General features: G+C 40.0%; 1 protein-coding gene across 1 annotated transcript in view; it reads left to right on the plus strand.

The window, feature by feature from the left end:
* The window catches only part of zanl (zonadhesin, like), a gene marked incomplete at its 5' end in the record, with an annotated part of 95,824 nt that overhangs the window by 55,762 nt on the left and 13,113 nt on the right, over positions 1–26,949 (plus strand). Inside the window, 28 exons of the mRNA XM_084343706.1 lie at positions 35–228; positions 377–518; positions 1,640–1,884; positions 2,038–2,186; positions 2,435–2,563; positions 4,247–4,385; positions 4,834–4,975; positions 5,877–6,073; positions 6,476–6,614; positions 7,296–7,412; positions 8,636–8,760; positions 11,419–11,564; positions 11,970–12,113; positions 12,630–12,737; positions 14,524–14,693; positions 15,549–15,751; positions 16,913–17,057; positions 17,479–17,726; positions 18,172–18,349; positions 20,508–20,616; positions 23,049–23,143; positions 23,435–23,611; positions 24,110–24,318; positions 24,453–24,597; positions 24,831–24,928; positions 25,114–25,260; positions 25,369–25,527; positions 25,728–25,855. Coding sequence (XP_084199832.1) covers positions 35–228; positions 377–518; positions 1,640–1,884; positions 2,038–2,186; positions 2,435–2,563; positions 4,247–4,385; positions 4,834–4,975; positions 5,877–6,073; positions 6,476–6,614; positions 7,296–7,412; positions 8,636–8,760; positions 11,419–11,564; positions 11,970–12,113; positions 12,630–12,737; positions 14,524–14,693; positions 15,549–15,751; positions 16,913–17,057; positions 17,479–17,726; positions 18,172–18,349; positions 20,508–20,616; positions 23,049–23,143; positions 23,435–23,611; positions 24,110–24,318; positions 24,453–24,597; positions 24,831–24,928; positions 25,114–25,260; positions 25,369–25,527; positions 25,728–25,855 — 4,327 coding nt within the window. The remainder of the gene's footprint in view (positions 1–34; positions 229–376; positions 519–1,639; positions 1,885–2,037; positions 2,187–2,434; positions 2,564–4,246; positions 4,386–4,833; positions 4,976–5,876; positions 6,074–6,475; positions 6,615–7,295; positions 7,413–8,635; positions 8,761–11,418; positions 11,565–11,969; positions 12,114–12,629; positions 12,738–14,523; positions 14,694–15,548; positions 15,752–16,912; positions 17,058–17,478; positions 17,727–18,171; positions 18,350–20,507; positions 20,617–23,048; positions 23,144–23,434; positions 23,612–24,109; positions 24,319–24,452; positions 24,598–24,830; positions 24,929–25,113; positions 25,261–25,368; positions 25,528–25,727; positions 25,856–26,949) is intronic.

Consider the following 26,949-nt stretch of genomic DNA (forward strand, 5'->3'; position numbering starts at 1 on the left):
TATTTTTATAATTCCTTTTATTTCTGCTGTACAGACCCATGTCCCCCTGATGCAGAGTATATAGACTGTGGTCCAGCTTGTATCCCTACCTGCATGGAACCCTCCACCAACTGTTCTGGCTCGTGTATCAGTGGCTGCTTCTGCAAACCAGGGTTTGTCTTCAAGGGACGTCGCTGTGTGCCGCTGGACAAATGTGGCTGTTTGGATGACCAGAATAATTATTATGAGGTCAGATGTCCTAGTTGATATTTACATTTGCATAAATTCCTGGTCAGTACAAAGATACCATGGCAAGACAGCAAATTACAAGATTGTAATATGTAGTTATAATGACATGACCCTCTTAGCATTGATCCTTTGTTCAATTTTGTTACAGCCTGGCGAGATTGTATTTGGTGATGGCTGCTCAAAGCTGTGTCGCTGCGCAGGGAACTACACTTTGGAATGTGTTGACAACTCCTGCGACCCTACTGAGGAGTGTCGTGAGGTTAATGGTGTTGCCGGCTGCTATCCTAAAGGTAATAATGTCTTGTAAATTGTCAAAAAAGTGGTACAGGAACTGCAGCTAGCAGCTCGAAATGATGTAGTTCAAACTACAGTATGTGTCCTCCAACCACATCTCAAGGCAAAAGTGTTTAGAACTCTTCCTAATGGCCAAACTCAAACTTAGTGAGATAGCATGATCGAATGAGGGTCACGGTGCTCACATATGGCAAAGTATTCCTTGAAAACATTTAGACACAGTCATACACAAAAAGCCAATTACTAGTACTAGTTACGAGACGAGCTTGACAGAGAGGGGCAAATCCAGTCCTTTTTCTAATCGCTGTACTCCTGGCCAGTCATTGCGCAAAGTAGGTGTGCAGGGGCATGGGGTTTGATTTTTTCATGACAGGAAATTAATTATGGGACAGCATTGACTTAAACCAACTGCCAGCATCAGAAAATGGTCGAATTATCGTGTACTGTACCTGAGAACCAAGAACCTTGGCATTTAATGATGGTTTATTGTACAGATGAGAGTTATCATACAGAAGTTATCAAACATCTGGCCTCGCTGATGTTAATCTTTAAGGGTGCGGTCACGCTGTACATTCCGAAATTAATCGCTTGGCCAATGCCATGTGATATACTACGTCTCTGGTAAAATATAAAGTGCAGTTCAAAGGCCCTGTGAAGTGGTGATATGCAGTCAATCCTCAAGTTGCTAGCTTGATAGTTAGCTTGCAGTGGCGAGACAAATTATTCACAGCACTGTGCAAAAATGTTTTCCGCTACACTTATACTTCCTGGTATATCCAGTAGCTTATTGTAGCCAGTGTGGCTATTAGATACAGTATGTTAGAAAACTTGCATATTGCTGTATAAGTGATGGCTTTTCACTACTTGTGCTACATTTTAGTATTTAATATTATTTACTGTACTTGTAATTCTCATTTGTGATCACAGTGACTGCTGTTCAGCAAAAGTTGTGTCATCTCTTATTAATTATCAACTAATTTGGTGATTTGTTGCCACCATCTTCGTATTTTCTGTCGATAGGATTAGTAAGGGCTTTGTTAATCTTTAACTGTTTAGTTTAAACTATTTGTGACCAAACGACTGCTCCCATGCCAAATCTTACTTCTCATTCCTGTAGGTACGTCAACATGCATAGCATCCGGTGATCCCCACTACACCACCTTTGACAAACGCAAGTACAACTTCATGGGTAACTGCAGTTATTTGATGTCTGGACCATGCAATGAAACAACTTTGCCACACTTTGAGGTCCATGTGGACAATGAAAATCGCTTTAACAAGCCCACCATCTCCTATGTGAAGGCCGTACATGTATATGTATATATGGTGAAGATCTCCATCCTCAAAGGTGGCACTGTGCAGGTAAGACACGAGGGAAGGAACTAACAAAGATGTTTAACATGCACCTTTTAGGTTACTAATGCCATTGTAACTCTAAGTGTGAGATTCCATACTCCATAGAGTTTTTGATAACTAACTCACTTTTTCCTCTGTTATGCTGCTTTCCCCATACAGGTGAATGGGACCAATGTTAACCTGCCAGTGACTCCAGTCCCTGATGTCTCTGTGTTCAAGTCAGGAAAGCACTACACTGTGTCCATGAACTTTGGTGTAACTGTTCGCTATGACGGAAACCACTTCATGGACATCAAAGTGATCAAAGAGTAAGTGAAGACTGAACAGATGTTGACTCTTGATATGTGTTCTTACCCCAACCACACACTGCATCCTCTTTTTAATGGACGTTTTGAAATGATGCCAAAAACAAACTGATAATCAGTGAAAACACTACTTGGCTGGTATGAAAACAAGTGGCAAACTCACAAAAGTTAGAGATTTAGCTCTTACTGAGTTGTTGCTCCTCTTTCCACGTCCATGTCTAACCTACCGATTTTTTTCCTGCAATCTGCAGCTATCAAAACAAGCTGTGTGGACTATGTGGAGATTACAATGGAGATACTAAAGACGATTTCCGCAAACCAGATGGGTCATTGACCAACAATGCCAATGTCTTTGGACACAGCTGGAACACAGACCCAGAGTGAGTAGCATACATTAATGTTTGTCAGGCCTGGACTAGAAATAGGACTCAGATGCAGAGTGGAGAACAATCAAGCAGGCTTTTATTTTGAAATGATCACTTTTCAACTCTTGAGTCAGGGCAATAAAACAATGGCTATGAACTCTGGCAACTTGGAAAAAGGGTTTCACAAAAGGTGAAAAACAGAAAATCACTCCGAAAGGAGGAAACAAAAATCTCAATCTCTAACTACTCTAGCGAGGAATATAACTATGAAATTTAAACAACAAAAAACGCTCCAGAAGGAGGAAGAAACAAGGGCTGTAAAAATTCTACACTGTGTCTGGTCTAGCAAAATTATTAACAAAAAATCACTCAAAATGAGGAAAAGAAAGGACTGTAAAAACAAACTGAACTCACCACTTCAACTGAAAACTTTACTAACAAAAAATCACTCTGCTTAAGAGGAGAAAAGGAAAACTCAAACTACCAACTTGAAAACTCTGGATCCTGATAAAGCAACACAAGACGAGACAAGGCTTGGACATGGGGCTGGAGATGCACGACGCAACGAGACATTCTGGCACAGGACAAAGGGAGACGCGGACTATAAGACACATGGGGGTAATGGGGAACAGGTGGAAACAATCAGGGATCAGGGATGACGTCAGACTGATGACACAAGAGGAAGGGCAAGTGACCTGAAACGAGAGGAGAGTTACTTTTCAAAATAAACATGAAATTCACAAGACAAAACAAACCATGACAAGACATCCCTCACCGCGGTGTGACAATATTTAGGACACCCACATATACACTTTAAGGGTTTAGTCTCACTAACGGCTTTCTATATCTCCATACATCAAAATAATACTGAGCGGAGATTGTTTTAGATTAAAGCTGGGGTTGGTAAGATTGTAGAAACCGGCAAGAGCGAGTTAAATTTTAATAGTATCCAACTGATCAAATCCCACCCCTCCCCCCAGACAACCTCTAGTGTCACTCCTCCAAAAAACATGAATGTGCTCTGCCTTATTACACTGACTGCCCTGTAGCTCTTGCTGGCCAGCTGGGAGATGTGTTAGCTGCTAGTTCGCTATGCTCCACAATCTCTCGTAGCTCCTTGAGACAATCAAACACTAGCAACAATAGACGTCACAAACATATCTCGGTCTTAAGAAAACCTGCCGCGACAGTTACTTATTGCTATATTTGTGCGCTTTGTGCTAACTAATGTTAGTTTCTGAAGGAGGCTCAGGAGGCACAGAACGTGTGCAGGCAAGCAGGTACGTAGGTAGACAGTACAGGAAACCTCTCTGTCTACCAGACAGGCTATCCAGTGTGGCTGTCTTTTCATACCGGGCCAACTAAACAAATGGATGGGCTTATTAGAAGCCTGCAACAGCCACAGATACTGATTTTTTTTTCTTGCATTTGTCAGAGCATTTGATTTATTGATTGCTGTTGGGATTTCAAGAGATTTTTCTTCAAATATAATAACTTACTAACCCCAGTTTTAATACTCAAATGATGCTCTCTTTTTATGTTTTATTTATAATGTATTTCTGAATTATTTAATGTGGAATACTTTAGAGCTCCATACTAAACAAACGGGTACAGATGAATTACCCCGTCATTGTAACTGCTAGTGATAAAAGCTCACTGACACACACAGCTTCTTTAAATGACTGTCTGTGTTGACAGGTGTAATAAGAAGCCCAACACCACCATCCCTGGGTGTGATGAAGAAGAGCAGCAACAGTATGAGAGCTCTGGATACTGCGGCATCCTGCTAGACAAAAAGGGTCCCTTTGCTGCGTGCCACCCCAGGGTCAACCCCAATGTAAGTCAGTACACGTACTAAAGCAAGTGACAATTTCCATTGTCTTTCTTCCATCCTTGTAGAAAGTCACAACTGAGTATTAGCCAAAGTTGGTTTTGTGGAACTGCTTGTCTGCCAACTCTGAAAAATATATAGATATGTATTCCCTGCCACAAAAGTCTTGATAGACTGTGCTTATTAATAATTGACACACACCAAACCCCAGTGGTGCACCATGAGTAACTGTTGGACTTTCAGTTTTTTCAACCGTTTCACTTTTCCTGAAACTATAGATCTCTGAACTCTAAATACATGAGCTTCAAGGTTTTCAGTATTGTGTGCATGGTTCGAGTTTTTGTACACATTGTAGATATGACTAATGCACCTTGGTAGATTCTTTTTTCACTTTGACTCAATTTTTCTGCGTGTGTGTGTGTGTGTGTGTGTGTGCGCACGCGTGTGTCTTCAGAATTACTTCAGGGACTGTGTCTTTGATCTCTGTGAGCTGGATGGAGCCAAGCCTATTCTCTGTGAAGCCATCGAAGCCTACGTCAATGAATGCCAGGACCGTGGGGTCAACATTGAACCCTGGAGGAATGACACCTTCTGCCGTGAGTGCTGGGTGAACAAGATAGAGAATGATAAGTGGATGGAGGAATGTAGGGAAGGTATTAGGGTTAAAGTTTCTTATTTGGAGTAAAAGCCAAAAGTTAGGAGTATTTCATGAGGAGAAATGTTTTGGGAACTCTTGATGACAATAAGCTCACTGCTAACAAGATTGTTTAAAAAAAACAAAACAAATGATTTTTCCACTTTGGCATTGTGCAGGTTGCAGGGGAGAACACAATATGCCCCTGCAGAGACCAGGTTCTCAACCTTGTACATTTTTGCAATGGAACAAATGCACATTGACAACAGGGATGATTCTGTCAGTAATAAATCAAAACTTATTTTACGCAGGAAATGTATTTATTTACCTCATAAAGATAATGTGACGAGGGCCCTCACATTTCCAAAGTGAGGCCATTTCTCTCTCTGAGCAACACAGAGAGACTAATGCACGCTTTTATCCCTAGCAGGCTGACTATTGTAAAATTCTGCTGCACGAGTGCTGACTAAGAATAGAAGGAGAGCACATGTTATGCCTATCTTAGAGTCTTTACACTGGTTGCCTGTTTTTGTACTGATTTCAAAATTCTTTTATGAGTTTATGAGGCACTACATGGCCTTGCACCTGACTACAGCTCAAAGATGCTTTGAGTTTATGAGCCAGGAGGGCCCCACAGATCCTCTGGCTCGTCTCTTTTAGCTGTTCCACAAAGCAGAACTAAAACATTTGATGATGCAGCTTTTATCCAATTTATGTCAAGAACCTGAGGTAATAGTGTCCTCCATCCTAGATTTACAGAGAGGAACTTTAAGACACTTGATAAATACAGGCCCAGGTCTTAGCATACTGTATACCTCTTTGCGTATATTATCACTGACTTCAGCCTCCCATCCACCCTCTAGCTCTGAGCTGTCCCCCCAACAGCCACTATGAGCCCTGTGCAGACGCCTGTCAGGAGACATGTTCTGGAAAACCTCCCTCCTGCAGTGGGCCCTGCTCAGAGGCCTGTGTGTGTGACCCCGGCTACGTCCTAAGTGCTGGCAAGTGTGTCAAGAAGAGTTCGTGTGGCTGCAAACACACCAATGGCCAGTATTATGAGGTATTGTGGGGGTGGGCTATTTCTGGGAGACCATTTTTAGTTTTAACCATAGTGAGGACATTTTGTGTCCTCACTACTTGAACAGACATTTTGGGTTCAGTTGTGTCTGTGTTTGTGCGTGTGTGTGTGTCCTGTCTTTGTACATTCCTCAGCACATTTTTTTGTTTGCATGGTGTCCTCTTAAAGTGTAAAATTGGAAAACTGGAAAATCCTACTTACAAAACCAGCAGCTGTGCTCACCTTGTTAAGATATTGAACTGTCAGTTGTGTTGAAACCCATTTCCTCCAGTGACCCTGCGTCTTCACTTATATCAACACAATTTATATTCATCATTCATGATTTTTTATTTAAGCTACCTCCTGCTAAAATACTTCAAATGTGTGTGTTTGTGTGTGTGCCAGCCTGGAGAGGAGTTCTATGTAGAGGACTGTAAGCTGAAATGTAGATGTGACGCTCCATTCGTTACCTGTGTGGCCTCTGAATGCCCTCCAATGCACGAGTGTGAAGTCCAGGATGGAGAGCTGGGATGTTATCCCACCGGTAAGTTAACAACCTTTGTACTACTAGCCATGCGGTAACTGAACTCAATATGAATGATATGGTACTTACAGTAAGAGTGTAGAATATAATCCCATTGCTACGGTTTAGCAGATGTTTTGAGATGTAGATCCAAAACCATCTTCATTAATACATTCAGAATGACCTGCAAATAAATTGTGGCACATAGCGATCACTTTAAGTAAGGAAATAAGGCTTTGCCCTCTGCACACTACTCTTTGCACTTCAAATGGCTTTTCCCTTTTGATTACATGGATGATTATGTTTACACTTTGAAACAACCACAGTACCAAAGTCCTGATGCTAATTCCAGGCTGTGCCACTAGATCTGCGAACTCAATACAATCACCGACTGGGGCTTTCTTTGATTGGTATCTCTTTAAAAAACCTAAACGTGTTCCAAGGGCTTACTATCCCTATTCTGAAATAAATTAGAATCTGTCACAGCTCTTTCTATTAGTTCCATTGATACCATAACTAACACTGAAACTCAAATTAGCTGATGCCTTGTTAGGTATAGCCAGTTATTCAGTCATTGCTTTGTTGAGAGTTTATGGTTTAGGAAAGCAGTAGCCATTGTTACCAAAGCCTCAGACTGTGAGTTCGGTTCTGTTGTAGTCTCATGTTCTAGGGTTGTTCAGGCTGCTTGTCCCTGTTTCTCAGGCTCTCAGGACTGTGTGGTGTCTGGGGATCCTCACTACACAACGTTTGACAAGAAGTTCTACAGCTTCATGGGAACATGTACCTACACACTGGCCAGAACCTGCAAGAACAACACAGGTACAGGTTCAGACATGTAGATGTGCGCCTTTCATTCCCTTTCACCTGAACAGAACTACTTCATCTTCACCAACTTGGTTAAAGGAACGTGTCTCTGTCATTCTTTTTTTTCTTTTTTCTTTTTTGTCTTTTTAAACGGTGGACAGATATTTCAAAGCCAATTTCACCATTTAAGTTGGAGTGCCATCTCCCAGCTACCAGTACCTCTGGATTAAATGTTAAATCCTTTCGTTCTCAGAAAACCAGACAGCTAAGAAAAAAGAAATTCAGTTAAATAAGATGTTAGAAATATTGTTATCCAGATTTTACAATATGCACTAAAGGGTATATTTTGCCTCTCTTGATCCACCTATTTTACATGTTTCATTTATGATTTCAATATAATTTACAGTACACTTGAATAGTTGTATTAAACAGCAATATTAGATAGTTTTAAGATTTTATCTAAATAGTAGTTCCAATAGGCAGAATATACCCTTTGGCGCAAAACATTCACTGAGTGGACAGATGTATTTTAGGCACAGTAAAAAGATGTACAAGAAGTTAATATCGATATCTGGGTTTCTCACATCTTTTTTATCTGTCTGGTTGTCGAAGCATAAAAGGTTTGAACAGGTATTCCTGAATCACTTTTTATACCACTGACGCATTTACAAACTCAAAATAACATATGGTTGGTGTGATTTTCTACTTGTTTAAGAGTGAAAACAGACAAAAGAAAAACAATATGACTATGTGATTTAATAAGTCATACATGAAAGGGTTAATGTCACCACCTCACATGTTTGCAACATTCTCAACCTGCCACAACTCTTATGCCATTGTGAACACATTTAGATGACACATATATTCAAGTGATCTGGTAAAATCTGATCCCCTGAAGGTCCCGGTGGCACTACAATTACATGCTAGATTGAAATAACTAGTGGTCATTAGTCTTACTCATCCAACTTTTTGCACAATTCAGTTGTATAAAACCGTATTTCTATGCCAAACCCAATCTTCTCATGTGGCTACATGATTACTGACGTTACTGCAGAATGTAAATGCACTGACTGTCAGAAGTTGGACACTGGATTACTGACCAACTGCATGTGAATTTGATCAGGCTATTGCATCATATGAAAGCTAGTTATCAGATATTTCTTGACGTTTATTTGGTATATTTTTAGTATGAATACACAATATCCTTGGTTACGTTTGGTTTTGTCCTCCCTGTACAGGTCCTTGGTTCTCTGTGGAGGCAAAGAATGAGGAGAGAGGAGTGTCAGGAGTGTCCTACCTGAGAAAACTCTACGTCACTGTGAATGGAATCACTGTGACCCTGATGAAGGCCAGGAAGACGCTGGTCAGTATGGGCAACATTGACATCAACATACAATGTATTCTGTGCCTGTAGATAACTTTTACAAGCTGTCACTATCACAGGAGGATGACTGAAAGCCTGTCTCTTGTTCTAGTCACCCTTTCCTTTTATCTAATCCTCATTCCTTGACTTTTATCTCTTTTGATGCCATAATCCCTGAAATCTGTCCACATTGGTCCTCCTCAGCATTTCCCACACTTGTTTGTTCTGCACGCAGATTAGGCAGGTTTTCAGCAGGAGATCTAAATCCTTGTGCGATTGGTTTATCCATCGATCTTCTGATCTCTGATGCATCAGACTGAAAAACTATGTAACAACTAGAGACCATCTTGTTATGGGGTTACACCAGCCACAACACCCTTCAACATGTTGACATTCCGACCCTTGATTACTCAGTGGTCATTACTACATTATTACATAAGTACTCAGTACTCATGGGTTGGACCATACCCATCATGTAATTCAGCCTACATTTAGTGTGTGTGATGTACTATAAGCACATAGCACACTACATATCATTCATCATACTTCATCATAGTGTGGATGCTGAGTCAGCATTGACATAATTGTACGTCTGGTATTATTATTTTTTTCCGTCTTCCGTACGTTTTTCTGCGCTTTTCAACTCCTTCATACTTTGTGGTCCAGAAAGAGTTCAACTATTAAAATGTTCAGCTTCTTCAGGACATGATGGTTATGACTTTTACTTTTTAAAATATCAAGCTAAAAATATCTCTTTTTTTTTCTTCTTTTTCTTTGTACATTCCACCATTTTCACTTCTCAAGCACAATTTAAACACACACATGTAGACATGTAAATCCTGTCTTCTTTCAGCTATTGTGCTTATTATAGAAATAGGACTTACATTTTTGGCTGTACAAGCTTTCAAGTGACAAGCACTCCAGCCAACTCTCTCATAAGCTCCAAAGTTAATTTATTTGCCTCAGTTTCTGGAGGAAAGCAGACAGCTCCAGTTATTTAACTTGCTGTCATTCCCTCGTTTTTGACTGTGCACAGTCAAATCTACATCAGTGCGTTCAGCAACTTCTAGCGCTCATGATGTAATAATTGATCCAATACCAGTTACAGTATTTTCAGTAGAGGCAGGAGTTTGTGAGATATTTTTTCATATTAAATGAACTGAGCTCAATGACACTGATAGTCCGAATGGTAGTTTCACGACTCCTTCTACAATTAATACTACAGCTTTACTAAGACTACTAAAGATTGTATTACTATTACCACCAATATTACAAGTACTACTACTACTAGGCTATTAACGCCAATGATGCTACTACTATTATAGCTGGTACTTCTAATTTCAGCCATATAAAATGAACACTTGTGTTCATTGTCCAATTCCCTCGTTCTCCTCCCCCTTTCTCTTCTGTCTTCCTCCTCTCCCCATTCTGACGCTTCTTCTTCCTCTTCCTCTCCTCTCTGTACATCTTTAATCCCCTGAATTTACTACACTTTCAAGTTCTACCACCTATGTACACATCTCTAAATCGTTCAACTTTAAAGATGTTCAGCTTTTTGAGTACATCTATGGTTTCGTATTGTTTAAACTCTTTTAAAAAATTTCAACATTGACTGAAAACCGACTCCACCTCGAAATTCTTCTGAAGAAACCATTCAAATGTTAAAGATGCTCTAAATGGACGCCTAGCTTCTATTACATCTTTTTCTACCTCTTATAATTTTTTAAAATATTAAGCTTTTTCAGCCCTGTTTTCATAGCAATATTGTGCGTTTTCAGGCAACTCATTTGATCTTTCAACTAAACCTTCATCTCTTAGGTTCTCAAGCTAATGCAGTTTGACTACTGCAACCACCAATACTACTACGACTACTACTACTACTACTAGGGTAGTACTAATAATACAACTACTACTATAACAGCTTATACTACTACTCCTGCTTTAACTACTACTACATCTTTCACTAGTACTACTACTGTGAATACTAAAAACAGTAGTAATAATAATAATAATAATAATAATAATTATTATTATTATAATACTGCTACTGCTGCTGCTGCTGTTACAGCTTACACCATTACTACTACTAATTTAGCATTTTGTGGTAAATAAGTACCACTAAGTACTTCTAACTGTCAGTCAAATATCCGTGGCTGGTAACTCGGTCACCCATCTTTTTGTCTGCCATTTTCTCCCCCTCTCTCTCTCTCTTACACACACACAGTGTCTGGCTGATGAACCAAAATGACAGAGGTATCACTCTTAATACTTAGTGCTGGTAACATTAGGATCAGAATATGCACCATGCATCAGGCACGTGTACAATTTCTGGAGAAATGTTCTATTTATACTTACTTAACAAGCGTCAGGCATATGCAACGTTTCTTGAGAAATGTTCTACTTTCTAAGTACACACCTGCAAAGTTTGTGACTGTATCTTGCACGGTTGTGACACTGTTGTGGTTCTGTGTTAGTTTTGCTCCTGCAAAAGGTGTCTCCAGCACCACATTTTGCCATGATGACACACACACAAACACACACAGACTCACAAAGGGAAAACATTACCAGCAGAAACAGTCACAGCTGGTAATTTTTAACTGTACCTGTAGCTTCTGTTTCTCATCATCTTCATGTTCTCTTTTTTGTCCCCTCTGGCAGGTGAATGGATTGCGGGTGGCCCTCCCTCACTCCCCCTCTCCTCTCATATCCCTCAGTCTTGCCGGTCAGTACATCACGCTGCAGACGCCCTTCGGTCTCCGGGTGCGCTGGGATGGAAACCATTACGCCCAGATCTCAGTTCCCAGGTCAGTATAGAGGTTGGAAGTATGGCTCCGGCCTACATGAAATCAACAGTTGCTTACATGTGACAGTGCATTCTCTTTTTTATGTGGAAATGTGTTAAGAATTTCCAATATAAATCAATATTATATTATAATAAAATAGAGATGAGAGAGACGATGACACGCAGCAAAGGGGCTGCAGGTCAGACTTGAACCCTGCAGCGAAGACAAGGCCTCTGAATATGGGACGCACGCGCTAAAAACTGAGCTACTGGGGCACCCCCAGATCTGCTATTTTTACCAACAGTACTTTTTTCATCTTACAGTGATAACCCCACTCTGTCAGTTTGTTTCCTGAATTACATTAATGGGCCAATCCTTATTTTTGTTAAGTCTTCATCTTCATTCTCTTCGTCTGTGTCCCTTCAGCTCCTACTACGACCAGATGTGTGGTCTCTGTGGTGACTACGATGGGACTCCCGACAATGACTTCACCAAACCAGATGGTACTCTGGTAGGAAATGTCAATGACTTCTGCAACAGCTGGCAGACAGAAGAGGATGAGGATGACTCGTGAGTTCACATGCATTCATCTTTGTGTTGTAATCTGAGAATTTGCGGATTTCTTTCAATCTTTCCTGGAATTTCCAGCATGTGATGTAGCTAAATGTGATTAGCCTCATGGATGGAGGTTGGGAATGGCAACAAAACGTACATTTTATAAACTACGCAATGTATGGATTTACACTTGTGTCCCAATTCTGAGTGCCCAATGGGACATTTTGAACACAAGGAATATGTTTTCTGAGACCATTAATTATATCTTTTAGTGAAATTATTTATAATATGCAAATAGTTCTGAGATAACAAATGTCAGAGATTATTCTGTGCTCAAAACATCTCATTGCTGCAGTCAGAATTGAGACACATACAGTATATAATGCTATACATGTCTGCAATTAGATATCTGCTCAGTGTCTAAATTCTTCTTGACATAATTCTTGAGGATAAATTAAATTGAAGTTGTGTTGATTTGAGAACTGGAGTGTGACCCTGTCCTTACCCTGTTGTTGTGTCTTTACTGATCAGGTGTACCCCAGGCACCAAGCCTGACCCAGACTGTGACCCCAATCTTGAGGCTGAGGTGGTGAAACCGGACAAATGTGGCAAAATCAAAGACCCTGCAGGACCCTTCAGGTGAGAAAACAGCCCTTTTTTCAGAATTATTGACCTGCTCCAACTGATGGACTACAGGGTGTTATTCTGTTTAGAGGGTCCTGAGTTAAACCCCCTGTCTGAGATACAGATTCTGAGTCTGAAAAACTACTTGCATGCTGAAATATGACTGAAATATGAAATAGGGCTGTAAATACCCTAGAGGGTATATTGTTTGTATATTGTATATTGTTTATACATAAATTTGTGTTCTAAAACTGAGAGACTTTTAGTCGTATGGGTAAAGTACCAAAAACATCAGATCCTACATTTCCCATGACGCAACTCAGTAGCGTCTCTAGCTGGACTTTTATTGGCCAAACTGATAAATGGCCAAACTCCACTCCCATGGTTTGCAACACACGCTTCCTGTTATGAATTTGTACTCTCCAAGCCCAGGTTGAGAAACCCTCTATGACACCATGGCATGATCTGGGATGTTGTCTGTGGAGTGCCCCATTAACAGTTTAAATAATATAAAAAATGTTGAAAAAAGCATTTAGTCTCAAGTATTATATGGTTTTTTATTAGCTACTCAAAGATGTGGCCCTGTGACATCAATGGCCATTCCTTGGTGTTTTAGCCATCTGTTCAGAAAAATATGAGGGAGGGAGGGAGTCATGCTATGCGGGGTCGAGGTGAAGTCTGAACAAGTGAGTCTTGAGTCTTTTGCGGAAGATGTTGAGTGACTCTGCTGTCCTGACATTGGTCGAGAGTTCGTTCCACCACATAGGTGCCAGAACAGGGAAGAGTCGTGACTTTGCTGTGCAACCTTTTTTTTGCTCTCAGCGATGGCGGTACCAGCCGGCCAGCTGATGTAGTGGAGCGAAGTGCTCACGCTGGGGCAAGCCCTTTGGTGACAGTGGCAAGAAAAAACTGCCTTATATCAGGCAGAAATCTCCAACAAAACTGGACTGGACCTGCCTAGACTTTCTTACTAATTCTTACTAAAAACTGACAACATCAACATATAGTGATGTGTCTATCAGATTGTTATTTCAATGATACAGTGATTAAAATGAGTCTCAACTTACAAATACCTGGGTTTCCTCCTAGAAGAAACATCATAGGGGTGGGTAAGAACATTGATTCACATAAGAATCGCAATTTCTATCTGCCACCATTCAGAATCTATTCACAATTGTCCAAAATTAATATCTAAATGAAAGGTTAGTTGTGGGATGTTACAGAATGAAAAAGGTGGAACTAAACTGTGAGGGTAGTGCAGCAGGACAATTTACAGAGCACACACATTAGAGTTATGTTGAAGTTCATCAAGGCAGGCGTTGCAAGTGTTTCTTTTATTTACTGACTGGATAATTGCCTTTTTGCTCAGCATCTTGTACAGTGATGGACCCCCGGCAGCTTACAGTGCAGCAGAGAGGCTGCTCTCATTACTGGATTCATAACGTTAATAACACAGCAGAGCACTCCCCTTATTTTGTTAGCCATAGACAGCCATGCATGCTTGCAAATGAATGACTTAATTCATTATTGCTGTTAACTTGTTCAAATAAAAAGGCTACAATAAAAAGGCCGTTGTGACCGTCTATCTTAATTTCCACTTGTGTTTCATATTGTATTTCAGTACATTAAGGACCCCAGTTTAGCACACAAAAACCTGGAGCAAAAGAATGAAACCTTTAAACCGAATCCAACCGGGGACCATCATTGCATGTGACTCCTTTACTGATCTTTTCTGTGTGTTGGTTGGACCATCTGCCTTCTCCTCAACAATCTGATGATATGAGTGTTTTCTCTGTTCCAGGGAGTGTATCAATGTGGTGAATCCCACTCCATTCTTCCAGAGCTGCGTATATGACATGTGTCAGTTCAATGGCCAGCAGCATGTACTGTGTGATCAGCTCCAGGCCTACACTGATGCTTGTCAGAGTGCTGGAGCCAAAGTCCACCAGTGGAGGACTCCAGACTTCTGCCGTAAGTCTTCAATATTTAAACGCGACAGAGAGGATCATTGTCTTCTCTGCTTCTGGTCGGGGTACACGACACCCTGCTAACAGGAGCCATCTTCTTAAGCCGTACTTTGGGGAACCTAAACAGTACATGCTAAACATCAACAGCATTGAGCGTCATTGGGAACATCTTCGTATGACAATCCAACAATTTTAACTTTTACATTATCACAACTGCTAAGCATCAAAAGAGGTCTGCAACTTATGACTATTTTCCCTATTAATCAATGTATTATTTGTTCTATAAAATATCAGACAGTCATGAAAAGTGTCCATCATAATTTACGTCCGTCCAACACTTCAAAACCCCCCAGATTTTCATTTACTATCATGGAAGATTTAGAAAATCCTCTGAAACTACAGTATATACTTGTGTAAAAAAATATAAAATGTAGCAAGTGAATAATCCATATGATGGTGTGATATATTATAGGGTCCAAAAGTCTGAGAAAATGTTCAGAATATGTTGATTCAGAAATATCTTAAAGGCACTTGAACTGAGAAAAGCCAAGCATTCTGTGACATCTGGTAAAGGATAAAGAATAATAAATATCCCCTTCTCCTCATATAGCAAACACCTTAACCACTGAAACACCTCTGCAGAAATGTAGATGCTGGCCACCAGTAGGTTACTGCAGCCAGGGTTTAACGGGCCAGAATCTTTGTATCCAGAAACTAACATTTAACCTTTCATCCTTGTCTTGATCTTACTGCTAATCCTTCTATCTATCCCTGTGTCTATCCTCCCCTCCTGTATATTGCCCTTTCCTAATCCGTTCATCTTACCCTTAAACCCTCCCCCCTTTGTTTCTCCATACAGCCCTGACCTGTCCTCCCAACAGCTCCTACTCTCTATGTGTGAGTTCGTGTCCAGAGACGTGTCTGGGTGGGGTCCGACCACCAGGCTGTGAGGACGTGTGTGTGGAGGGTTGTGAGTGCGACCCAGGCTTCATCCTCAGCAATGACAAGTGTGTGGCACTGAAAGACTGTGGCTGTATGGACACAAGTGGATCCTATCACCCTGTGAGTGGGAACAACCTCCAAGTAACTTTAATCACATTCCATTTATCCTGAAGAAAGAAACGTACTTATCTCGTGCTCGCTGTGCCATGAGGTTTAAGTCAGGATACAAAATGAAACCTCATTTAGAGTTCTGGATAGATTACATATCATGATCACAACAAGAGCAGTATCAGAAGTGAAGAATATTAATAGTACTTGTACAGCTTACATAAAATGACATCATCTGAAGCTAATGCCTGCTTTACCTTGATTCAGTGCCTGTATACTACACATCACCGTCCTGTTGTGATACCTGAGTGAACATTTGAGGCATTCAGAGCTCAGAACATTTTACAAAACAGTGTTGAAGACACACACAAAAGGGAAGGTGAACATCACTGTTACGTTGCACACATACGTACATTATATACAATTAAAATGGTGTAAAGGAAGAAGAATGCAACTTATCTCCCAAACTTCATGAGATTTACTTTACTCTAATAGCCCTTGGTTTCATAGTACCTGCTTCTAAAACCCTGATTCTGAAAAAGTGTGGATGCTGCATATTCTAAATAATAACAGAATTAAATCATTTGCAAACAAGCTGTGTGTACAGACAGCTGTTTCACAAGGTGATGAACCTTGCTTGTGAATACCTGAGGATGCCCTCTTAATACCCAATACTATCACCTGTTACCAATGTTGTGGAATGTTAAAAAAACAGGTGTTTATCGTGCATTTCACTATATTCCCAGTACTTTTTTGCCCCTGTCCCAACTTATTAGAAACATGGTGTTCATAATTAATTCAGAATAAATGTTGTATATAGTTCATGAGACATTAAAACATTAAACATATTGTCTTTGTACTGTTTTCAGTTGAGTAAGTCAGACATGATTAGCATATGATTGCATTTTGTTACATTGTACACAGCATCCTAGCTTTTTGTGGAATTTGTATATACTGTACATTTGTTATAGCGTTTCTCCCCTATAATTGATAAAATATGAGCTGGCAAGAGGAAGCTTCTGACTGGACCTGAATGGACCAATGGCTATAAATTAATTTCACCTAAACAATGACATGGAAACTTGATTTATTCTCTCTCTCTCTCTCTCTCTCTCTATCTATCTATCTATCTATCTATCTATCTATCTATCTATCTCTGTGTGTTATCGTCAGGTGGGTGATGACTGGTACTTGGAGGGTTGTGAGCAGAAGTGTGTGTGTCACAGTGGAGGTTTGATCCAGTGTCACAACAGCAGCTGTAAACCAACAACTGAAAGCTGCCAGCTACACGATGGAGAATATGAATGTCGCCCTCTAGGTATTTTAAACACACAAGCACATACACACACACCAAAACAGTTGAATTCATGAGATAAAAACATAATATGACATAAAAAGACTTCATTTTATTAAGTCATATTATGTTTTTATCTCATGATTTCAACTGTTTTTTTTATATGTCATGACATTACTTTTTATTTCATAATTTTGAATTTCTATTTTATAATTTTAACTTTCAATCTCATAATAATTCAGTGTACAGCAGATCTGCTCCGACAGATGGACTTTTCTGTCTCTGTTATGATAGTTTCTGTTTGATAAAGCTCAGGATAGATAGCCAACCCCCAGGACAAGCTTCTCCCCATTTGTTAAGAGCTCAAATTTAACAGGTGGCCAGTTCTTACAAGTTGCATCAACAGTTCACACACAAAAGCTAAATTCTTATCTCTCTTTCTCAGGAAATGGCATCTGCGTAGTATCTGGTGATCCCCACTACACCACCTTTGACAAACGCACCCACCATTATATGGGAGCCTGCTCCTACACCCTGACCAAACCTTGCAACGTCTCCTCCAGCTTGCCATACTTCACTGTGGACACCCAGAATGAACACAGAGGAAGTTCTAAGAAGGTTTCCTATGTCAAGGTCGTGGCGATCAATGTGAATGGAGTGACAGTAGTCCTCGGCAAGGGCCGCACAGTCCAGGTATGGTACTTAACGGACGCAGTTGGTTCTTTCACAACAACTGTTGTACTAAAGCTTTAGTTCTACTTCTAGATTAGTAATCTACACTGTCCCCTTCACTGCATCTTTGTACTGTCAGGTCAATTATTAAGGGAGAGCCAGCTGTAGAGCAAAAAAGAGGAACATGTGCTTGAAATATTTAGTGCTGAAACGTTTTATCGATATTAGTTATATCTATTGCTGCATTACATTGCAATGATTCCTGGACTGAGTAATCTTTAATGTTACTAGTTTCACTTGCTTTGACAAGTCAAAACACCTGTTGCAAAAAAGGTCTATGAACCATAAACATGTCAGGAGAAGTTTGTTAACTCCTGCTATAAATGGATGCCTCCAGATACAGACACCGTCTATTCTCTTTTCTTTGCATCATCCAATCATTGGAATAAATATCTCTGTTCTTTAGGTCAATGGGACAGTGGTTGTTCCACCTATCTCTTCCATCAGTGGAATTGAGATCTACTTGAGTGGCAAGTTTGTTGTGCTGGAGACATCCTTTGGCCTGAGGGTGCGTTTCGATGGTAACCACCACGCTGATGTCACTGTGCCAACCACCTACAATGGCCTTCTCTGTGGCATGTGTGGTAAGAAACCAGTATTATCATTTAGTTGTGTCCCATTTCAGGCTCTTAATACTGTAATAAATAACATACTTCCAGGCTCTAGGGGAGTCCAGAGCCATAGTAAATTATTGTAGGTTATTGTATATAATTGATTGTATATATGGAAGAAAAAGGTTCCTTGTGCCTTTTAGCCAACATATGTAAATAGGTGTTAATATTAAAAACCACAATGCTTTCCTGAATGATCAGCACTATTATGATTGAAAATCATTGCACCTTATTAATTTCTTTTGTTTATTCAATTGACAGATTCACTGTAAGGTTTATCAACATGCCACAATACTGGTGTATGTATTGTTTTACTGGAAACATTGGTACTGCATGGCATATTTCTCACCTCAAATGTTTTCAGAGATGTGTTGTAGTGTGCTATTTATCTGTAATACTCAAAATGTTTTTTGTGAGGGTGGTCCACCATTTTGTATTCTGTTTGTAAATGGAGGATCACAGGCACCATTTTGTATTCTGCTGAAATTTAATTTAGATTCAACTGTCAAACTAGGTCACTGGTAATGAAATATAGATCAAGATGCTGTTGCTGCCTCAAATGTGTCAGGTTACACAGAATGGGACCCAAATGCAAGACACACAAGCCGGCAGGTGAGGAACAAAAAGCAAGCTTTAATGATAGCTGAAAACCAATTACAAAAACACAAAAATACAAAGTACAAAAGCTAAACAAAGTAAAAAGCAAAGTCCCAACCAAAAGCAAAGTATCAAATCAAAAGGCAATGGTACAAACCAGGAATGACACAGGGAATAAAAACCAGAAAGACACAATGGGCAGATGAAACTGGGAGACACAGAAGCAGAGCAGATCAGGACAGGGTTAGCTGAAAAGACAAACTGACAAAGACAGCAGGGAGCACACAGACTATATACACAAGGGAGGTAGGGATAACTGGACACAGGTGAAACACAACAGGGAGGGGCAGACAATCCAAAGGCGGGAAACATGGACAAAGGGAGGAAATGGAAAGTGAGACATGACAAAGGAAACTATAACTCCAAAATAAAACAGGAAATAACAAAACCACAAACTCAGATGACAACAAAATGTTTTTAGACATGGACTCATGGAAGAGGGAGGGACTTAAATGTTAACATGTATGAGGGTTGGATGTTATAACAATGTATTGAAAATACATATAAAACTATTACTCGCCAAATAAAATGTTTTTAATTTAAAAATAATCTAACATTGCATCATTTCAGCTGATACAGTATATTGCGAGTAGACATTTCTATTGGGAAGAGATTTTATTTTAGCACTTTACAGGTAAATCCACCATCATTTTTATTTAGGTACCATTTGGTTGTAGATTAGAGAGCTGCCTCTACCTGTCAATCATATACCACGGCTATCAGCGCAATCTGTTTCATTTTCCTGTGTCGCAAGTACAACTGTTGAGGCACAAAAAAACACTTGTTGACATTTAGGAAAAGGCCCTGGGCCACCGCCATGGCTGTAGCTCAACTGAGGAGATGAAGAAGCAAAGCAAAATAAATTAAGATTGCGCTGATGGGCATTGTGTTTGTGGCAGCAACTCCCTTATCTAAAACCAAATGCTTCTTAAATGAAAGTGGCGGCGAACTGAACTGAAAGGCGCCAAAATAACAGCTCCACAGAAAGAAGTTGTAATCACAATATATGACCTTAACTGATTTAATAATATATTACTTTTAAATACATACATTTAATTGATGTGTAATCATTCTATATTGTAAGTTACATTGCATTTAATTCACATGCATTGATACTTTATTTCAAAGTTATATATATTTAATTGATAAGTGAAACTTTGATATAAAAATTGTTTTCACTTCCCATGAAATTATAAATTAATTTAAAAGTAAATATTTTTAATTGATAACTATTAATTTTCAATCGTTTTTATGATATCCAGCCCTTCTAAATATGCTCTAACACGCAGCCAGACAAGCAACTGAAACAGAGAACAGAGAAGCTGTGATTACAACACACATACGGAAGTGTGACATCATTCTCTGCTCAGGATACCACTACGTCACTATATGTTGACCAAGCAAATAGTTCTTTGCTGCTATTTTGATGTTGAAACCTCATATATTTAACCTCTAATGTTTGTTGCCCTGGCAGGAAATTTCAATGGAAATCCCGCAGATGACAACTTGAAACCAGACAATAAACCAGCTACTAACACCAATGAACTGGGAGACAGCTGGCAGGTTCCTGACGAACGGCCTGAGTGAGTCATATCGCAAAATAAATAAATACAGAGCCGCACTCTGTAATGTAAATCAAACATTGACAACTCACTTACCAGTAAATGTTGGCTTTATCTACTTCAATGGCAGAAAAGAACCAGGGGACATAGTCATAAAGCATCAGAGATTTTCATTTCATTCGATATTCATTACACTGAAGTTTCATCAGTTATAGTACAGTACGTTTGTGTTTTCTTGCGCTTTATGTTCAAAATGCCACATCAATGGTAGTCAACAGCAGTTGGCTACAGCAGGGGGAACATACAACTGTTGAGCTGTGTTCCTAACAATAAAAATTAATGGTAACCTGTGATTTAGTTGAATATTTATATCTGCTTCAGAGACTATTTGTAATACAGTATGTTTGGGTATTGTGGGTGGTACATTTGGACACTTGTAGTAAAATAGGTTTATTTTTGTACATGTATTGATAGGTTTACACTTCATGAGTAATTTCATGGTAAGTTTATGAGTTACTCTAACTGTTGCAACTGAAAGTGACCGCAATACCCATAATCTACTATGTAGCATAAAAATGTTCATATATCAGAATTAGAATGATACTACGTATGAGGCCATTAAATGTTAATCCTTGGTCTGACTGGCCAATAATACACAATATTCAACCTGTGACACTAACAGTAGATTAGTGCCAGAGAAAGACATAAGAGTCATGTTACATAACCTGCTAACACGTGTACATGTATCTTGTGTTTAGAGTGAAGAGAGAAATTAAAACTTACCTGGAAGAACATGGATGCTTTTCATCCTACTGTATGTAGGGCAAAGGGTAGTCACGCACTTCAGCCTTACAAATCTCTCTTAAATCTAATAATTAATCTTTTTTTTTCCCCCACTCGGTTCCACATCCGAATTTTTTTTTTTTTTTTTTCCAGAATTGCAAGTCATAAACACAGGAGAGAAAATATTTTAGATCAGACCTAGAAAATGGATGACCAGGAAAAAAACTCCCACATGCTAAGGGACATGTGAGAGTTTTTTACGCAAAGTAATGGTGCATTCCACCTGTCACTTTAGCTTCCAGGAGAGTCAGGCAGAGACTAAATGTAACAAGAAAAAAAAATTACCTCATCCATGAACACTTGCACCTGAGTCGGGTCAGATGATTTTCATCAGCAAAAATCTAACTGACTATTATTGTTCAATGGTGTGTTCACCACCAGCAGACAAATTTTAGCCTTCCCGTTACTTGCGCAAATTCAGGTTTGCATTCCCTACAGGAACATTTGTGATTTTAAAGGATAACTACCGTTTTTTACAACCTGGACCTTATTTCTGGCAAAATATATGGTCATTTACTCACCCAGATAACTTTGGTGTCATTCGGCGTCGTTCGGACGAAATTAGATCCAGTGTAGCGGCGATATATCCATATAATGGGAGAGACGGGGCAGCGACACACAGCCTCTATATAACGCATTATCTGCCACGAAACTAGTTAATTTCATCAATATTTTGTCATGATATGCTAGTGCTATTCCCCTCTGAGTCCGGGCTCGTCCGTTATCAACATCCGGGGTCAAACTAGCAGTAGCAGCTACAGGTAAACAAGCCGCGCTGTCGCGGGTGCGCGCGCAGCTCAGAGACGACATCTTCCAGGTCAGAGGTAGTAGGGCAACCTACAGACCCCGGATGTTGACAATAGACGAGCCCGGACTCAGAGGCTAATAGCGCTAGCATTTCATAACAAAATATTGATGAAATTAACTAGTTTCGTGGCAGATAATGCGTTATATAGAGGCTGTGTGTCGCTGCCCCGTCTCTCCCATTATATGGATATATCGCCGCTACACTGGATCTAATTTCGTCCGAACGACGCCGAATGACACCAAAGTTATCTGGGTGAGTAAATGACCATATATTTTGCCAGAAATAAGGTCCAGGTTGTAAAAAACGGTAGTTATCCTTTAAGTGTCTGTCAAATAGCAAGATTATTTTACTGTACATAAACCCTAAGATAGCAAGCAACGGCACACACCAAGGGTATGCATGTCTGTGTGTTTGAATCACTCATGTAAAACCCTGAATTTAGCACTCACTAGAAACTTCTCTTCTTCCCATCTCCTCTCTGTAACGTTATATGGAGGTCACCTCCACGGATCACTACTGCAGTCAGACTGATGAACGGGAGTGAAAATAAATCCATTTATTAATCCCAAAAGTGGAAAAGTAATGTCTGAGCTCTCCTCCTGTCTGTAAACGGCATGGATCAGAGCAGAATTTGATATGACTTCAGCTGTTTATTCCATAGAATGTCTGGCTCTGCACCTGACTCTCTCCCCCAGAGCTGGCCAGCTTTGAGCAGCTGAGCAGCAGCTATTGCACATGCTCAAGTGCACAACAAATATCATGACTTTATTCCATTCAAATAAATCCTCCACCTTTTCACCAGCTGTACCAACGGTGGAGGACAAGAAGACTGTGATAAAGAGGTGGAAGAGGAGGCTAAGAAGCCCACCAGCTGTGGCATGATCACTGATGCCAATGGTATGACACACACACACACACACACACACACACACACACACACACACACACACACACATAGACAAACACAAATACACTCAGTTACATACACTGCATCATGTTGAAAATTACACTTGACCTGACACTAGCATACAGTATCCCAATTAATTGGCCTTATATCTTACTTGGTACTAGATAATGTAAGTCAGGCTAATAGAGAAGCCACTGGCCTTGTATCATTGTGATCACAGGGAAAAATTAGTTTGTCTGTCCAGCATTCATCTCCTCAACATCTCTGTATCTTAACCTTAGGTATCTTCAAGCCCTGCCACTCTGTCGTGGACCCCGAGCCATACTTTGGAAACTGTGTGTACGACATGTGTGCCACTGGAGGTCAGACTGTGGCTCTATGCCAAGCCATAGAAAGCTATGCTGACATGTGTGCTGCTGCAAATGTCCCCATCCCATGGAGAAACAATACCTTTTGTCGTAAGTCTTGTGTCTTTGTGTTGAGTGTGTCTGTAGGAAACAAAGATCTTATGTATGGATGTGACTAAGTAAAATAAAGTAAAACATTACTCTTAGATCATTGGCTCAATAATATACTTGACTGAAGAGTAGAAGTACAATCTAAGAAAAGAAAAATGAAAATTACTTATTTCTTATTCCTCCTTTTGTCCTCCCCTCATCCTCTGTAATCCACAGTTCTGCTAACACAGTCTTACCATCCGTCTATTTATATGCAGCGGACACAATAATATAGCTTCATTTAGTTTTTGTCATCAGTGCTGAACCATTCCAGTATTACGTCTTGTGCATGTGATCTTGTATGTGTGAGCTCCTGTCACTGACCAGTCATGAAGTGTGAAAACCACAACTACAAGACTCAGAAAGTTGTGTAGTGTGAACAGTACAGCAATGTGACTACTCTGAAGGTTGTGGAGTGTGACTACTGCTTTACTGCTTTTCCAAATGTCCTCCCACCAGCTCTGAAGTGCCCCTCAGGCAGTCATTACAACCCGTGTGGCCCCGCCTGCCCCCAGCCCAGTTGTCAGGAACCTGCAGGCCCTGGTGGCTCTTGCAACCAGCTCTGTGTGGAGGGATGCATTTGTAACCCTGGCCTCGTCCTCAGTGGAGACAAATGTGTCACACTCAATGAGTGTGGATGTACAGATGGAGATGGAAACTACCGGCCGGTAAGTGTGCTCAGGCAGAATGCTCAGAGAGAACAATTTTCACTTTTCCTTGAATTGTTTACAAAAAATATCTTTGAACACGCATTGAACTTTTTTTGTGTGCTCTTTTTGTGTGTCCCTGTGTGTGTATGTAGGTGGGAGACACTTGGTTCACTAAGAAGGACTGCTCACACCGCTGCATGTGTAACCGTAACCAGAACATCACCTGTGAGCCCTGGCAGTGCAGCCCTGCACAGGAGTGTAAGGTTGTAGAAGGAGTACTGGATTGCCACTCTACAGGTAATCTTAACAACAGTTTTAACAACAAGTCTCTTAATATGTGAAGCTGTGTTAACATTAAGAATAATCATGATACAATTGTTTTCTATCATAAAATACATCCAAATCAAAGAATAATTTGGGTTTATTGTAATTAGAGTTGTATAATTTATCTTTTATCAATTGTTATAACTCCGTAAAATAAATAATCAAACACATTTTTTAATTTCACTGAGCCTCCTCTCCCTCCTCAGGTAAAGGAGTTTGTCATGTGGCTGGAGATCCACACTACTACACCTTTGACGGTGTGATGCACACGTTCATGGGTACCTGCACTTACACTCTGGTGGAGGTATGGGATGAATTTAAACTGTATTACACATTTCTCTTTTAACTTCATTCACATCTGTCATGTTTGCACAACTGGCTGCTCTGCATCTGTGCAGTGTGTCTGTTTAACAGTGTATCATTCTTAAGCTACTGGAAACATACAAAATAAAACCACATTGCTTCAAATTATTTTTCTGAATCCCCTAGGTGTGTGACACCACTAAGGTAACTCCCTTCAAGATAGTGGCTAAAAATGAGGAGCGTGGTCAACCAGAGGCATCCTATGTTCGCTCTGTCAAAGTCTTCCTGCCTCATGACAATGTGGTTGAACTGCAAAAGAGCCGTAGAGTTCTGGTGAGGAACATTTTTACTTCTTTCAGATTGAATAGATATTGGTTACAGTACTAGATTACAGTACATAGTGAAATGATCAGTGACTGACTGTGTTCTGTCTTGTCTTAGCTGAATGGACGGCGGGTACGAACTCCAGTTGACTTTGCCGGAGCCAAGGTTATAACAAGTGGAACTTACAGTCTGCTGGACACAAGCTTTGGATTGCAGGTGAAGTTTGACGGAGTTCATCACCTGGAGATCACTGTTCCCGGAGAATACTTCAGCAAGGTATGAAAACAGGACAGTCTCCACCCTCAATAAAAATTCTCGGTATCATGTCAAACACTCAAAGACAAAAACTTGCATCATATCTATTATTCTAAATGTAATTAGAATTTCAAATTTGTTACTTTTATCTAATTCTGATGCTACAAGATGTGCCTTGTGTATAACACTGTAAAAAACATGTTCCACTTCCCTCCTTCCAGATGTGTGGCATGTGTGGAAACTACAACCACAACTCCTCTGATGACAACCTGATGCCTAACAAGAAACCAGCCAAGGATGTGATTGTACTGGGCAACAGCTGGAAATCTGATGGAGACAGTGATCCTGGGTCAGTGGGTTACAGCCTTTACACATCTCTATGATTATCTGGATAGTGTGAGGACTATCTTATAAAACTCAGTGTTCAGTTTACAATTACTGATTATCATTTGCACATTTTGTAAGTAAGAATTTCTTATTTCTTATTTAATTTCTCTTTCGCGCGAAGTACAATTTCTAAGTAGTATAGTTTTGAATAAATTCTATGAAGATACAGAATTGCCTCACACCCTGGCACTGTGTTTTGACTCCTGTAAGCAACTTTACAAATGTGTGGCATTCCTTAAGTTCCAGGTGATTTATTTGTCATTATACAACATAGGGTTACATAATGAAATTAAATTGAGCAATTCCTTCATGCATCACAAACAGAAATTACATATAGTATATATATATATATATATATATATATATATATATATAGTGATTTAGGCTACAAACACATACATACGTAAAAAAATCAGGAAATAATTCTGTGGTGCATTTTTTTAAATTGCGGTGAATGCTAACAGCAGCAACAAGACAGTGATGATAATATGGTCGGCATCTTCATATTGAAAGTTAAATATCAGGTAACACTGTCCATCAACTTGAGCACCAAGCATCAGTGATGTATACAGTAACCTCCCCTCATCGACTGTAGACTCAGAACATGGATCCACCTGTAAAGTGCAGCAACTTGATCAGAGTCTGTATACAGGTCTCTGTAAAGATATGAGCACAACAGTCTCTGAGTTTCTGATGCTTGTACCATTTTGTCCCTTCCATTTTCCTCGACCGGACAGAAGAAGCATGATTAGCATGACTTATTCTGACTTTCTACCTCTCCTCCCTGAGGCAGTATTGGATGGTGGAAAGATGCTTAACTTATTTATGCCATAAGCATGCGTATCGGCTTGTAAAGGTTGAGGGTAAAATGAATGCAGCAAATCCTGGAGGACAAGCTGATTCAGTCTGCAAGAGAACTACGACTTTGGAGAAGATTTATTTTCCAGCAAGACAATGACCCAAAGCATACAGTGAAAACTACACAGAAATGGTTTAAAGACAACAAGATGAACGCTCTGGAGTGGCCGAGTCAAAGCCCAGACCTCGATCCAATAG

This window comes from Pagrus pagrus (assembly GCF_965226575.1).
Source record: "Pagrus pagrus genome assembly, chromosome: 22".
Taxonomy (NCBI): domain Eukaryota; kingdom Metazoa; phylum Chordata; class Actinopteri; order Spariformes; family Sparidae; genus Pagrus; species Pagrus pagrus.